The following is a 13,730-nucleotide window of genomic DNA, read 5'->3' as shown; positions in this document are numbered from 1 at the left end:
ACTCTACACATTCGAATTTTAATTCCTTCTAATACCTTAATTTTATAAACTCAAATTATATAACCAGTAAACTTAACTACATTAGTTTCTTAAACTAACATCTATAAATTTTATAAATTACTTTATTTTTCTTAATTTTTTTAGCTCATTTGGTTATATTTGTAGAATTAACGTAGTTAGAGAATTTATAAACGCAAAACAAATATTATACAAAAGTAGTGCTATTCGTAAATTGCATTCTGATATAAAATAATAATATTTCAAGTCATTAAAAACGTAAATAAAATTATCAGAATTAAAATCAAATATAACATAACATAAAATATAAACAAAAATTAGAAAAATGTTAATAAAAATATCTAAACAGAATCATAATATTTCTAAATTCATTATTGTTATCAATTTATCAAAATAAAATCTTCAAAATAGACTGCGGAAAGAAAATAAAAAATTTAAAATTTGTTAAGGGTCTGCTCGTGTCACAGCCCAAGATTCCGTAGGAGAGAGGGGAGTGATCGCCGATGCGAGAGGCATGGACAATGGGCGGGTCCTGACGAATTTCTGGGTAGAGGGTATAGGGATGAATCGGATGCACCAGAATGAGAGAGATCCGAGGGCTATGTAAGTATGAGACTACGCAGTTTAAGATAACTTAAATGAATTAATTGAACTACTCATATCAACAAGATGAATCTATCTTTTCGGTTAACATCTCGAGAGAATTCTAAAGTTAAGCGTGTTCGCTTTGGAGTAATCTTAGGATGTGTAACCTCAGGGGAAATACTTTCCGAGATGTGTGCGAGTGAGGACAAAACATGCTAAAAGATCTCATATTAATGTGTGGGGACAACTCTATCATCATTCCATAGCGGTCTCGAATTTGGCGAGTGGAATCGCCCAACTCGCGGTTCGTCAACTCATTTTTCATGCGATTTAAAATTTTAAAACATCTCCACTAAATAGAGAGTTGATTGCGAGTCCCGAGTCATCAACCCGTTTTACATGATAAACCACTTCATGGGTTTCCTTAAAACTTAGAGCCCTTGCGATCCTTTGACCTATCCATTTATTTATTCAATTATTTGTCTTTTAACATTCTTCCCTGTTAGTATTCAATTATCTGTTTGTTTCTTCATCTAGTTAGTAAAGCCGTAAATATTAAATAAAAATTGGATTAAGCATGAAAAATCTTTTGTTTTATATATACTACTTATTTTAATATCACAATTTTGTTGTTCATTTATTTCAAATTTAACAAAAAAATATATAATTTTGAACTATATTTTCCGGTCTTTATTGACAGATCTGTCAATGGGTTAAAGACCAGCAATCTTTCCGACATATTTAGGGCTCAAACCCTAAATCATATACACTACATAAACAATTTAGTGTTTGAAGCGTGGCAAAGTAGAGATTAAAATTGACCATAAGATCAAAAAATATATATAAAAAAAAACTTTCCGACAACCTTCGATGTCCTCGGAGTCTGTCTATTTACTGCGTCGATTTTCTATGTCCTTCACTTTGGATTTGCTATTTGGTTGAGTAAATTTTAAATAATTTCAACACATCTAACAACAATATCGAATTTGAGATATAATAGATTTAAATTAATTTTAGAAATGGAAGTATTCATATTATTTAAATATCTGGGACGCCATTGTTTCGTATTTCAGACATCATCCGATTTGATCGGATAAAATAATGCTAAAAATAGGGGGAGGGAGCATATGTTCTCTTTTGGTGAAGGATAAGCAATCGTGATGAGAAGAATGGATGCTGCATTGGGAATATCTCATATGAGAAAAGGACCCTAAAGGCAGAATTTTGTATGATTGGCATTAATATTATGATGCCAAACACAAATTCTTTGATCCTTACAAGAAGCTCATTCTAAAGTGAGATGTGTCCAAATTTCCCCCATGATAAGAGAGTGACATGACTCACTCTTATGTTCCTCTCTTGTGTTTGAATCTACCACCTCTATGGTTGTTGGCGGTGACACAAAAAAATGTACATTAAAACGACTCTCGTTTGTGAATCAGTTTGTTTTTACCGAATTGAGCTGAAAAAAATCTAATCAATTATAATTAAAAAAAAAAGCCCGATGAGCCAATATATCACTAGCTGAGTTCATCACAGACTAATTCGTTCGACTAGGAACTGGCTTGTGAGCCAATTTTTTTCTAAAAAAAAATTATTATATTTATTTTTTTATATTATTCATATTTTTTATATTTTTAAAATATTTTTAAAAAATATTTTTTGTTTTATATTCGGCGAAGTTCATATAAAAAATCAATTTTTGATCTCATTATTTTTTTAGTAAATTAGAATATTAACAGATAATTATTTATATAAAACTAGTTGAACTATTCATTTCAAATAAGGATGATTCTTTTTCGATTTTGATTGAATACGATTTTTTTTCTTTCGGATTACTAGGAATATCTAGTTCATAAATATCTGAAAGGTAAGTTTTTTCATAAGAGTGATAGAGGATAAAACACGTGTTAGCACATACTTGGAATTAAACCTTGTAAAAAAAAAATATCTAACATAAAGCAGAAGATGCTGAAACACAAGTGGAGGATTGGTTTAGGTTTCTTTGTATGAGTTACCCTCTGTCAATTATGCAGTTTACCAATGAAATTACTTGTCATAATAAATTGGGTGCTAAAAGGAGGCAAAAATGTTAAATATAAGACACAAATTATTCATTAAATTTTAAATAATTACATGAATTTGTTCAAATTTTATCGATAAATACATAAAATTTTTATCTTATAAAAAATATATCAATTTGTGATTTTTTTCACAAAACCTAAAAATTATATGTATTCGTTTTTTATATTATTTAGAATTTAGTTTGGATTTATTTTTTAAAACAATTTATATTAAATTTTGATTATTTTGAGATTCACTCAAACTCAAACTCGTTTAAATTTTAAATTTAAAAATATATGTAATCTCTGTTTAAATCTGATTTAAAAGCATCTCAGTTTAAATACCGAATATAATTTTGTAATTATGACAACATGATGCTCCAAACGAAAGGAGAACAGAACAGATTTGTTCGAGAAACCAATATGATATTAATATTCTGATACCACTCCATTATAAATAAAAATAATTTTTATAACATTTTCACAGAAGGATGTAGACAAGTCTTTATGTCACATTAATATTTGGTGGGCAGAGGAATAAAGCTGGCAAAAAAAAAAAAAAACTGAGAATGAATCTCGTCTTTAGCTCCGAGAAGACAAGACAAAGGAACATGGATAGATAGATTGTGCCTGAAATTTTATTTAAAAAATAAAATAAAAAAGATGTTTGTATCAATCATTGTTTTGCGTTTTTGTTCATCCTCGATAGTTTTTTTTTTTTTTCCTTTTTCAGTCACAAGTTAATTGATGCTTTTTCCCATTCATGATTTTAATAAGATTACTTTCTGTTTTTCATAGAACAATCACTATGTAATTAAATATGTTGAGCCACATAATTCGCTTTACATTATAAATAAATTTTATGTTGTTTAACAAAAAAAAATATGTTTTGTCGTTTAGGTACTTCAACTATAGAAAGACATATTTTGGATCTCATTCCATTTTTTTAGGGTTTTGGATTTTTCAATTTTAAATATTATAGATATTTAATTTTATACTAAATGTCAATTTGATTGGATTTGAATTCTATTCAAATTATGTCCGGATGCAAATATAAGTTTATTTTAAATTTGAATTTATTAATATATTTATTTTACAATTTTTTTGGTTTATTAGGTTAACGTTGTGTTCCATTTGGAATTAATTCATTGGTTTAAATAAAAGTATACACAAACAACTTTTAAATTAAGTTTAAATATATGTATATGTATAAATTTCGTTTGGATTTGATTTTTCAAATACTAATATATATTATGAATCCTAATTAAATCCTAAAACGTCTCAATTAATCCAAATGTTAGACATTTGTTTCCCAACATAAAAATATATGTTTTTATAAAAAAATTATGGATTCAGTTTTTTATTTTTTATTTTTGTTAGGAATTGATACTCTTTAATTAAACCATTCTAAAATAAAAAATAAAAAAAAGATATAATAAGGTGGAGGATGGCGAGAGTTTTCTTTAATACCAAATAAAAACTAATAAATTTTGCTATTAATAAATAATATTTAATTAGTAACTTTAGGCCTTTTAATTTTATATTTGATGATTTGTTCTTGTCTTTCACTTCAAACTACAGAGGATTTTATTCCAAGAATTTTTTAGTTTATTATTTAAATTAGTACTATAATGTATAATATGCTGCCCTTTGTCGGGTAAAAGTATTATTGATCAGATTATTTATATGGTTAGTGTATTATTTCTACGCATTCCAAATAATCACATGTTGTCCCCACTATTGTAATCATGAAAAGTGTATATTTGTCAATTTACTAGAGAAATGATAATGATTATCTATATCTTCATAATCTGCGAATTTATGTTAGCCATAATATTTTGTGAAATCTGAATAATCCAAACGGGACAGGCACTTTATTATATAATTCGGAATATTTTTCTCAAACTGTACACCTTTTATGTGAAAAAAGAATTGCAGATATAACTTTTTCAATATCACTTTGCCAAAAATTCTTGTCCAAATACATTTTACTGTACACCTTTTCCCGTGACAGATGAATTTAAGTGCTTCAAGAATTTTAGGATTCGTCGGTCCAAAATTCCAAAAACATATGTAATTCTACAATTTTATAATAACGCGAGAGTTTATAATATCTTTTATTGCATTTATACCTAGGTCTTATTAATTCAAAGTGTAATTTCTGTACGTTCACTTGCCATCAAATAGGTAAAATGGATCTTTTTACACCGTAGGAGATATTATAATAGATTATAATAACTAACGTTATGATAAAAACCTAATTTACGCTGATTCAAACTGTCATTTTATTTTATTTTCCGTAATCAAATATGCATTCACAGTAGTTTATATAATAATTACATATGGTACGAGGTTGATTGTCTCTGATGTTTAGGGTTAGCGTCTGAAGTCTCTTAATCATCAAAATGACCCATAGGTTTACGTCGACAGTTCATGCAAATGATACGTCCACGTGTCATCAAATTAAGGCGATAACAGCGAATATACATTTTTTTATTTTTATTTTTTTACCTTTTGGGTAGAGAATACCCATCATTCATATGTGCTACGTTGCAGGTTCCACCATTTTTTTTTATATATTCTATCTGTTTTTCTTTTCCCATGATGTGATTTGAAATGTTATATTCTCTTCTCCCCTATGTTTGTGTATATATATATATATATGTATGTATGTGTGTGTCTATATATATCCCAATCGCCCATTTCATTACTCCATCGCCATTTCAAATACACAAGAAGAACAAACACCAAGCATTTTCACACAATTTTGTTTTTTTTTTCCTTCTCATTTGATTTGTTTTTATAAGAATGGAAAGAAACATGCATAAGCAAGTGGCAATCATGAAAAAGGCACTCTTTGATAAGGTTCCCCATCTCCATCGTAGCTTTTTTTTCTTCTTCCCCAATGATTGTTTCTTCTTTTTTTTTTCTCTGTCACTAGTTATATAATATATAGTTATACATTTTTTTTATAGCCTAGGCTGTGGAAATTTGTATATATGGACCCTTCAACATATATATAAATAATTACAAAATTCGTTGATCGTGGGAAATAAGAAAATTTAAACGTGAATGCAGGGATATCTGGACGAACAATTCATGGAATTGGAGGAACTCCAAGATGATGCAAACCCTAATTTTGTTGAAGAAGTTGCTACATTGTACTTCAAAGATTCATCTCGATTAATCAACAACATTGAGCAGAATCTGTACGTCCAATTTCATTTGTGTTTTTTTATTTACCTACAAAACACATGCCTACTTGTTCTAGAACAATATATATATATATATATATATATATATATATATATATATGGAGCACATATTTATTTATTTCTTAATAATTAATAACCATGCAGGGAAAGAAGTCCTCTTGATTTCAATAGGCTTGACGCTCACATGCACCAATTCAAGGGCAGTAGCACGAGGTGAATATATAGTACATTAGTTTAAATTTTTTTAGAAAATACATAATAAACTAATTTTTAACAAGAAGGAGACATGATTATATGAGCTTTTATAAATATTTTATTTTATTAGTTTTAATGAAGAAACGCATAACAAATAACACATGCATGTGCTAATTAATTAGTATAAACACCTAAACATACACAAGAACGTGCAAATCACAAATCCAATATATAATGAATTCTTCAAATGAAGAGAAAATTTAATTTGCATTAATAATATTCGTATTCTTTTAAGATCAAAGATGATACTTTAAGATGCCCATCGCTCGAACTATTTCATCACATGCAACTGTTGCACCAAATGGGCCACTTGCGTTGGCACTTGATAAATACATACATACATACATACATACATACATACATACATACATACATACATACATACATACATACATACATACATACATACATACATACATACATACATATTGTTAATCAAGTTTCGATTTCATAACGCGTATAAGAATCTACTTTGGTATGGAGTTCATTCACAATATAAATAAAAATAAAATCATATATATATATATATATATATATATATATATATATATATTTCTGCAGCATTGGAGCGAGCAAGGTGAAAGCTGAGTGCACTACGTTCAGGGAGTACTGCAGAGCCGGAAACGCGGAAGGGTAATCTCGTCTTTTTCTTACATTGAGTGGACGAAAATATGGGGTCTAAGTGAAAAACAACCAAAATAAAAGGGCTTTATTTGTATCAATTACTGAGCCTTGAAGTTTCACTTTATTATGTTTTCGACCACCTAATTCTTGTTTGTACGGTAATGACCAGATGCTTGAGGAGTTTCCAGCAACTGAAGAAAGAACACGCAACTCTGAAAAAGAAGCTTGAAAGTTATTTTCAGGTAATCCAAAATTGTTTATATATACATATACATATATACATATACATATACATATACATATACATATACATATACATATACATATACATATACATATACATATACATATAATATACATATAAATTAAGCATAAGATAGGACTGACGGAAAGCTTTTGCGTTGGGCAGTTGGCGAGGCAAGTTGGGCCAAGGGAGACTGCATGTAGGCCTAAGTAACGAGATGTATTAGGCTTCGTCGGTGATTATATATATATATATATATATATATATAAACCCATGAATATGTTGTATTTTCCTCTAATTAATTTTCATATCCATCTATATGTATTGATATTATATATATGTTAGTAGACAGTCCAATTTTCTGTTAACCTTTATTCGGAAATTTGATAAAATGAAATTGATAATATCTTTTCCTTTTTTTAGACAAGGTCCAAAACTTAAATATGCTATTTGAAGCTCTTCCTCGTAAATATATATATATATATATATATATGTATATGTGTATATTACGTATCAAAGAATAATGCAGGCTTAATGTAGGAATAACATGCTAGCCTGACTCACAGGAGACACAGAGTAGTTAGCAATAACTTTTTAGCAAAGGTAGATTTTTTATTTGACAATTGCAAAAGGCATTCAATTCAATTCAACGAATACCCTTCTTCCGATGAATATACAAAACATATCCCAAATATTACCAAAAAAAAAAAAAACACTAAAGATACATGCAATATATATATATATATATATGGGTCTATAAAATGTTATGAAATTAAGGATAATTTCTTTAATTACGATAATGCACCAAATAACAAATGAATGTTTTTTTTAAGAAAGCAATGAGTATAGAGATTTGATTTTTTTTACGATGCTTTAATGCATTTTTAAATGAAATTTCAAAGAATACAGAGTTCCGATATAATACGAGAATACTAAATATCTGTGCAGATAAATAGTGGTTTTTTATTTTATTGTCATATTATTTCTATCCCAATTCAGTTCAAATTCAATCTTAAAAAATTATTTCAAAAAAGTGGTTTTTTAAATTTTATTGTCATGTTTAATTCTAATTCAATTTAAATTCAATTAATTTAGTTTTGAAAATATAATTAATCAGTTTTAAAATTAGCTTCATATAAAATCACACACACACACACACACACACACGTTATTTGATTGGTTTTTGTTTATTTCAATAAAATATCGTCACATTAGAAAAAATTAATTGAATAATAATCTTCAAGAAAAAAGAAAGAAATATGAAAAAGAAAATGGCATAAATGGGTAGATTCGTTATTACGAATGGGTTTCAATTAATAATGAAATAATTGATGGCCTCAAAGCGACGTAAAACCACTCTCATTTATTGGTCTCACCTCACTCTCACAACCTCCATCCCCCTCACTTCAAAGCCCCCTTTATCTTATTTTATATCTTTCCTCTCGTGAATATACATACATATATATATATATATATCTATAGATATTCGCGACAAAATTATATAAAAATAAATATCAGAGCCAAACCCTAATTTTAATTTTTAAAATAAAATTAAAAAAAAAAACTTGGCTGTAAAGGTAATCCATAATTACCCAATGTTCTAAGGATTTGAGTTCAAACTGTTGCCTGGTTTTATGAAAGAAGAGAAAGTGATCCTTTTGTTAGTTATCTGAGCATCTAAAATCTTATGTTTTCGAGTTTCACTTAGTGTTGCTTGCTTTACTTGTTCGAAGTCAAGTTCTCATGGCCGGATTTTTGTAATGTCTGACGGCGGATGCTTCTAATCTTGTTTTGGTTTCGTGTGCAGATTGATGAGAATGTTGCAAGAGAGATCATAAACCACAGATCTCTTCGCCACCCGAATATAATCCGGTTTAAGGAGGTACATGTGTTTTCTAGATATGATGAAACTGCTCAGTTGAAGCTTGTAACTTTATAATTTTCTTGCTTAAAGGTTGTTTTTTTGGTGTTTTCAGTTGGTTTTGACGCCGACCCATCTCGCCATTGTCATGGAATATGCTGCCGGAGGTGAGCTTTTTGAGCGTATATGTAGCGCGGGGAGATTCAGCGAAGATGAGGTGAGCTGTTCAAATTGAAATTTGGTTGCGGCGTTGCTAGTTACTTTACTTTTTTAGGTCTGAGTTTCAGATTCTGCAGACGTTTAGATCTTCCCAAAATCGACATCTTAGTGAAACATGCAACTTTAATTTGTAGCAGATGCTCTGACTGTAATATTTGAGACTATGATAGTCATTGTTCCTCATCCTCCTCTTTTTTCCCAGGCTGCCAGACAACATAATTTCCCTACACATGTGGTTATATAACAAAGGTTTTTTTGGTCCTCACCACTCGCACAAACACCAAATTTCAAAAGCACATTACCAAAGATGGATCAAACCTTAAGATATCTCAGAATATCCTTTCTCTTTTCCCTTGCCGTTTTTCTGAGTTCATCCCATGCTCAAGATTCCACAACCCTTGTCCCTGCAATCATCACATTCGGCGATTCGGCCGTCGATGTGGGCAACAACAACTATCTTCCGACCATTTTCAGGGCCGATTACCCGCCTTATGGCCGAGATTTCGCCAACCACGAGGCCACCGGACGGTTCTGCAATGGCAAGTTAGCTACTGACATCACCGGTATAGTTTACTTGTGGTTCAAGTAATAACCAGACAGTGTTTCTTGCTGTTCAAGAAATAAAAAGGGTTAAGTTCTTTTGTCTTGTGTTTCTTCATATGCAGCTGAGACTCTAGGCTTCACTGCTTACCCGCCTGCTTATCTTAGCCCTCAAGCTTCGGGCAAGAACCTTCTCATCGGTGCGAATTTCGCTTCCGCTGCTTCTGGTTACGACCCGAAACCTGCGATCATCAATGTGAGTGAACTGATTTTGGGATTTTGATCAGACACAGATCGGTTTTATGTTTCGTAATCATGACACTTTGATCGATCGTTTTCTGGGCAGCACGCAATCCCGCTGTACCAGCAGGTGGAGTATTTCAAGGAATACAAGAGCAAGCTCGTGAAAATCGCGGGAAAAACCAAATCTGAATCGATAATCCGAGGAGCAATCTGCATTTTGAGCGCCGGAAGCAGCGATTTTATCCAGAACTACTATGTCAACCCTTTGCTATTCAAAGTCTACACTCCTGATCAGTACGGTTCTTACCTCATCGACAGTTTCTCGACTTTCGTCAAGGTACATTTCGTTTCCTTCTCCCGAATTCTCAGTTTCCGGACGTAATATGCTCATACAGAGAAATAACAGTGTTTTTGAACGGTTCACTCAGGACGTTTACGGCCTCGGGGTGAGGAAGATCGGAGTAACGTCTCTTCCACCATTGGGTTGTCTCCCGGCGGCAAGGACCATTTTCGGTTTCCACGAGAAAGGATGTGTTGCAAGAATCAACACAGATGCTCAACAATTCAACAAGAAGCTTAACTCGGCCGCCTCAAAGCTCAAGAAGCAATACTCAGGCCTTAAGATCGTCGTTTTCGACATCTTTAAGCCACTATACGACCTCGTTCAATCCCCTTCGAAAAACGGTAAATTCTCTGTCACATGTAAAACTATACATGTAATCGCATTGTATCCAATAACGTTTCCGATCTTTTTATTGCAGGGTTTTCCGAAGCAACAAAAGGGTGTTGCGGAACGGGAACAGTCGAGACGACTTCTCTCCTGTGCAACCCGAAATCGTTCGGAACATGCCCGAATGCTACTCAGTATGTGTTCTGGGACAGTGTTCATCCCTCTCAAGCTGCTAATCAAGTTCTTGCTGATGCTTTGATTACTCAGGGCTTCGAGCTTCTCGGCTAAATGCCTCGTTCCTGATCGATATCTGTATTACCGAAATATTACAATCGATTTGTCAAACGATTATATCTTTCCGATTTGTCCATGTACTGTCATCAATCCATGAATGATACATTTGTTTTGTACTAGAGAAGAAGAAAAAAAACTACACAGAAGGTTCTGGCATTAACATTCACTTTGATGATTTCCTTCGCGGCTTCTGTTCTTCGGAAACTGAATCATCGAAATGTAATCTTCTGAAACCCGATGATCAGATCAATATCCGTAGCGTCGGCTAATTGGTTTGGAATTTTCTGCTTTCACTGCCACAAGCATGAGAGGATTTCAGCAGTACAGCTTTCAGAACCGATGTTGCTTCGTCTAGGCTCACAGTAGATTTCGAAGCTCGGGAGGGCATTTCCGCGTCTCCAACTCCGTTTCCTTTGCCACCGAACCTATGTTTCCGACTTCCAACATTTCGGGTTTTGCCCTTAAGGTTTGGCAAGAAAAAAAAATATCAACTAAGGAAAAACTTGAACTAATTCAAGATATACTTATGGATACAAACCTTGCTTTTGCTGAACACCGTTCTTCTGTTCACCTCATCCTGTGGCTGGTTTTTCTTGGACTGTGATTCTCCCGCAGGAATCTGAGATTTTGAAGGAAAACCCAAGAAAAATGAGAGATCGTGGAAAACCCGAACGTTAGCAAGGAGGAAAAGATCGGAAGGAAATGCTTACATATGAGGTGACGTAGTTCGGGAGGAATGCCTGAGAACCCATGTAGAAAGAGGATCGCCCGACATGGAACGGCTGAAGATATGCGTACGAAACAGGCATCGGTTGATTGTGAGACTGGACGGGAAAACCTACAGGAAGGTTCGGAACGGAACCGTATGGAACTTGGCCTGACGGTTCAGTGAAGAACTTCTGCAACCTCTTGACCCGATCCTCTTTCCGCTCTGCCACTCGGACAACCAACGACTTTCCGTCGACAAGATATCCTACGAACAGAGTTCCATATTCATTACTCAATCAGTATGAATCCGATAAAAAGATCTGAGAATGTGAAGCCTCTCGAGTTATATAGATCATACCGTCGAGATCTCTCTTCGCCTGTTTCGATTCTTCGCGGTTAGAGAAGCACACAAACCCGAATCCCTTACTTAGACCATTCTCGTGACGCATCACTTTTGCAGAGACAACGTTCCCGTAGCGTCCGAAAATTTCTCGCAGCCTCGTCTCATCTACCGATTCACTCAGGTCCTTCACGTACAGATTGAACCGCTTCAACGTCTTAAACCCGGAAATAAACTTCTCCTTGAGTTCATATTTCAGCATCTCTGTCCTTTCAGCTTTGGTCTGAGCCCTTCCGACAAACAAATTCTTGGATCCTAACGAAAGAAAAAGTTGTCATGAAATCACAAATCCATATGACAAATCTCTTTGATCAAAGATGACAATTTCTTACCAAGAAATGCTCCATTCAGGGCCTCTGTCGCATTCCTCGCACTTTCTGGCTCGAAGAAACTCACATACCCGAAACCTCTCGATTTCCCGGCTCCATCCCTCGTGACCGAAACGCTAGAAACTCCCCCGTATTTGGCAAACGTTTCGAGCAGAAAATCCTCCGTCACATCTTCATCCAGATTCTTCACATAAAGGTTTGTGAAATCATTTTTCCCCGACTTTGCTGCCCTTTCAGTCTTCTTGATGAATTTCGCTACAAATCTACGATATAGAACAACATCAAGAAAATCATTGCTTTACTGAAACAATGTCCAAACTTTATATTGTGAACATACATACAGTTTCTTCCCGTCGATGAGAGAGCCATGGAGAGCAGACCGAGCGGATGCAGCGGATTGTTCTGAATCGAGCTGGACGAAGCCGAAACCTTTACTCTGCCCGTTTTCCTCGGCCACTTTGCAGGAAAGTATGGTCCCGAAGGGGCTGAAGATACGCTCTAAGCAACCACCGGTGATTGAACTGCCGAGGTTTTTAACGAAAAGGTTGCCGATTCCACTCCGACGCTGTGACTGATCCTTCTGGAACCACATTATCCTCATCGGTTTTCCCTTCAAGTCAGTGTGGTTCAAGCAAGCCATAGCATTTGATGCTGCGTCCAAGATAGAGCAAGAAGCAATACAGAGTGATATCAGAGAGGAAACAAAGACCTTCTTTTTCATCATTGGCATACAATCTGCCGGAAAACCCTAAACAGATTGCAAACAAATTTGGAGAAAAAAAAATGGAGAATTCAATCACTTGGCATAATGATACAATATGAGAAAGACAAAGGCATCGATCATTGCAGAAATCTTCTGGAAACGGAAAAAACACACACATGTGGGTATGAGATTTTAGGGTTTTAGATGGGCAAGAACGAAGCTACAAGAATTAATAAGCCAAGAGAACAAAAGGGAAGATGACCCAGAAACCACGATCCCAAACAGAGAACATGGAAACGAAGAACGTAAATTCAAAACAACAGATTTCGAGAAAAGAACGATGAAAACGAAGAGAAAGGAGGAATCTTTTTTTTTTCTCTTTTACCATTGAAGCGGGAATCGAAGTTGACGTAGCCGTAGCGAAGGGATTTTCCGGTGGCGGAGCAGCGGCAGAGATGGGCGGAGACGACGGGAACCGTCGAGGAGAATTTGGCGATGAGATCTTCTTCCGTCACGTCGGCACAAAGATCGCCGACGTAAAGCGAAGCTTTCTTCACGGAGCGTTGAGGGCTCCCAAACAGCGCCGTTTCTTGCTTCGCGCCCGCCATCGTTGTTCGTCTGAGGTTTTGTTCTTTTCTCGGGAGAGTACAAAAATGGAGCAGAGTGAAGTATTCAAGAAGAGAGAGAAGAAAATGGAGGAAGAGTTTGCAAAGAAAAAAAATGGAGGAGAAGAGAATGAAGCAGAGGACTCTGTATTTG

General features: G+C 33.9%; 3 protein-coding genes across 3 annotated transcripts; 2 read left to right on the top strand and 1 right to left on the bottom strand.

Annotated features, from left to right (window-relative positions):
- Nucleotides 1-5,368: 5,368 nt before the first annotated feature.
- Nucleotides 5,369-7,379, top strand: LOC104817959 (histidine-containing phosphotransfer protein 4). The gene is made up of 6 exons (XM_010547362.2): nucleotides 5,369-5,531; nucleotides 5,745-5,875; nucleotides 6,026-6,094; nucleotides 6,698-6,769; nucleotides 6,930-7,002; nucleotides 7,170-7,379. The coding sequence occupies exons 1-6, from the start codon at nucleotides 5,475-5,477 to the stop codon at nucleotides 7,215-7,217; spliced, it is 450 nt and encodes a 149-aa protein (XP_010545664.1). The 5' UTR covers nucleotides 5,369-5,474; the 3' UTR covers nucleotides 7,218-7,379.
- A 1,967-nt stretch (nucleotides 7,380-9,346) lies between these two features.
- On the top strand, nucleotides 9,347-10,950 carry LOC104817958 (GDSL esterase/lipase APG). The gene is made up of 5 exons (XM_010547361.1): nucleotides 9,347-9,647; nucleotides 9,750-9,880; nucleotides 9,971-10,204; nucleotides 10,296-10,551; nucleotides 10,629-10,950. Exons 1-5 carry the CDS (start codon nucleotides 9,392-9,394, stop codon nucleotides 10,823-10,825), a joined length of 1,074 nt encoding a protein of 357 aa, XP_010545663.1. The 5' UTR covers nucleotides 9,347-9,391; the 3' UTR covers nucleotides 10,826-10,950.
- Nucleotides 10,951-11,054: 104 nt separating this feature from the next.
- On the bottom strand, nucleotides 11,055-13,667 carry LOC104817957 (polyadenylate-binding protein 6). The gene is made up of 7 exons (XM_010547360.1): nucleotides 13,357-13,667; nucleotides 12,610-12,919; nucleotides 12,272-12,531; nucleotides 11,898-12,194; nucleotides 11,542-11,804; nucleotides 11,370-11,450; nucleotides 11,055-11,291 (listed from the first exon to the last, which is right to left on the bottom strand). Exons 1-7 carry the CDS (start codon nucleotides 13,577-13,579, stop codon nucleotides 11,097-11,099), a joined length of 1,629 nt encoding a protein of 542 aa, XP_010545662.1. The 5' UTR covers nucleotides 13,580-13,667; the 3' UTR covers nucleotides 11,055-11,096.
- Between the last annotated feature and the right edge of the window lie 63 nt (nucleotides 13,668-13,730).

The sequence above is a fragment of the Tarenaya hassleriana genome, unplaced genomic scaffold, assembly GCF_000463585.1.
Source record: "Tarenaya hassleriana unplaced genomic scaffold, ASM46358v1 Cleome28, whole genome shotgun sequence".
In the NCBI taxonomy this organism is placed as follows: Eukaryota; Viridiplantae; Streptophyta; class Magnoliopsida; order Brassicales; family Cleomaceae; genus Tarenaya; species Tarenaya hassleriana.
This window is presented reverse-complemented; position numbering and strand designations above follow the sequence as displayed.

Bases quoted from the DNA above. Each gene is read 5' to 3' on its own strand.
- LOC104817959 (XM_010547362.2), top strand. From the start codon at position 5,475: ATGGAAAGAAACATGCATAAGCAAGTGGCAATCATGAAAAAGGCACTC. The intron at 5,532-5,744 runs GTTCCCCATCTC...ACGTGAATGCAG, and splicing joins AAAAGGCACTCTTTGATAAG to GGATATCTGGACGAACAATT. The intron at 7,003-7,169 runs GTAATCCAAAAT...TGCGTTGGGCAG, and splicing joins AGCTTGAAAGTTATTTTCAG to TTGGCGAGGCAAGTTGGGCC.
- LOC104817957 (XM_010547360.1), bottom strand. From the start codon at position 13,579: ATGGCGGGCGCGAAGCAAGAAACGGCGCTGTTTGGGAGCCCTCAACGC. The intron at 12,195-12,271 runs GTAAGAAATTGT...TTCTTTCGTTAG, and splicing joins CCTGAATGGAGCATTTCTTG to GATCCAAGAATTTGTTTGTC. The intron at 11,451-11,541 runs GTAAGCATTTCC...TCAAAATCTCAG, and splicing joins CGAACTACGTCACCTCATAT to ATTCCTGCGGGAGAATCACA.
- LOC104817958 (XM_010547361.1), top strand. From the start codon at position 9,392: ATGGATCAAACCTTAAGATATCTCAGAATATCCTTTCTCTTTTCCCTT. The intron at 9,648-9,749 runs GTATAGTTTACT...CTTCATATGCAG, and splicing joins GTTAGCTACTGACATCACCG to CTGAGACTCTAGGCTTCACT. The intron at 10,205-10,295 runs GTACATTTCGTT...CGGTTCACTCAG, and splicing joins GTTTCTCGACTTTCGTCAAG to GACGTTTACGGCCTCGGGGT.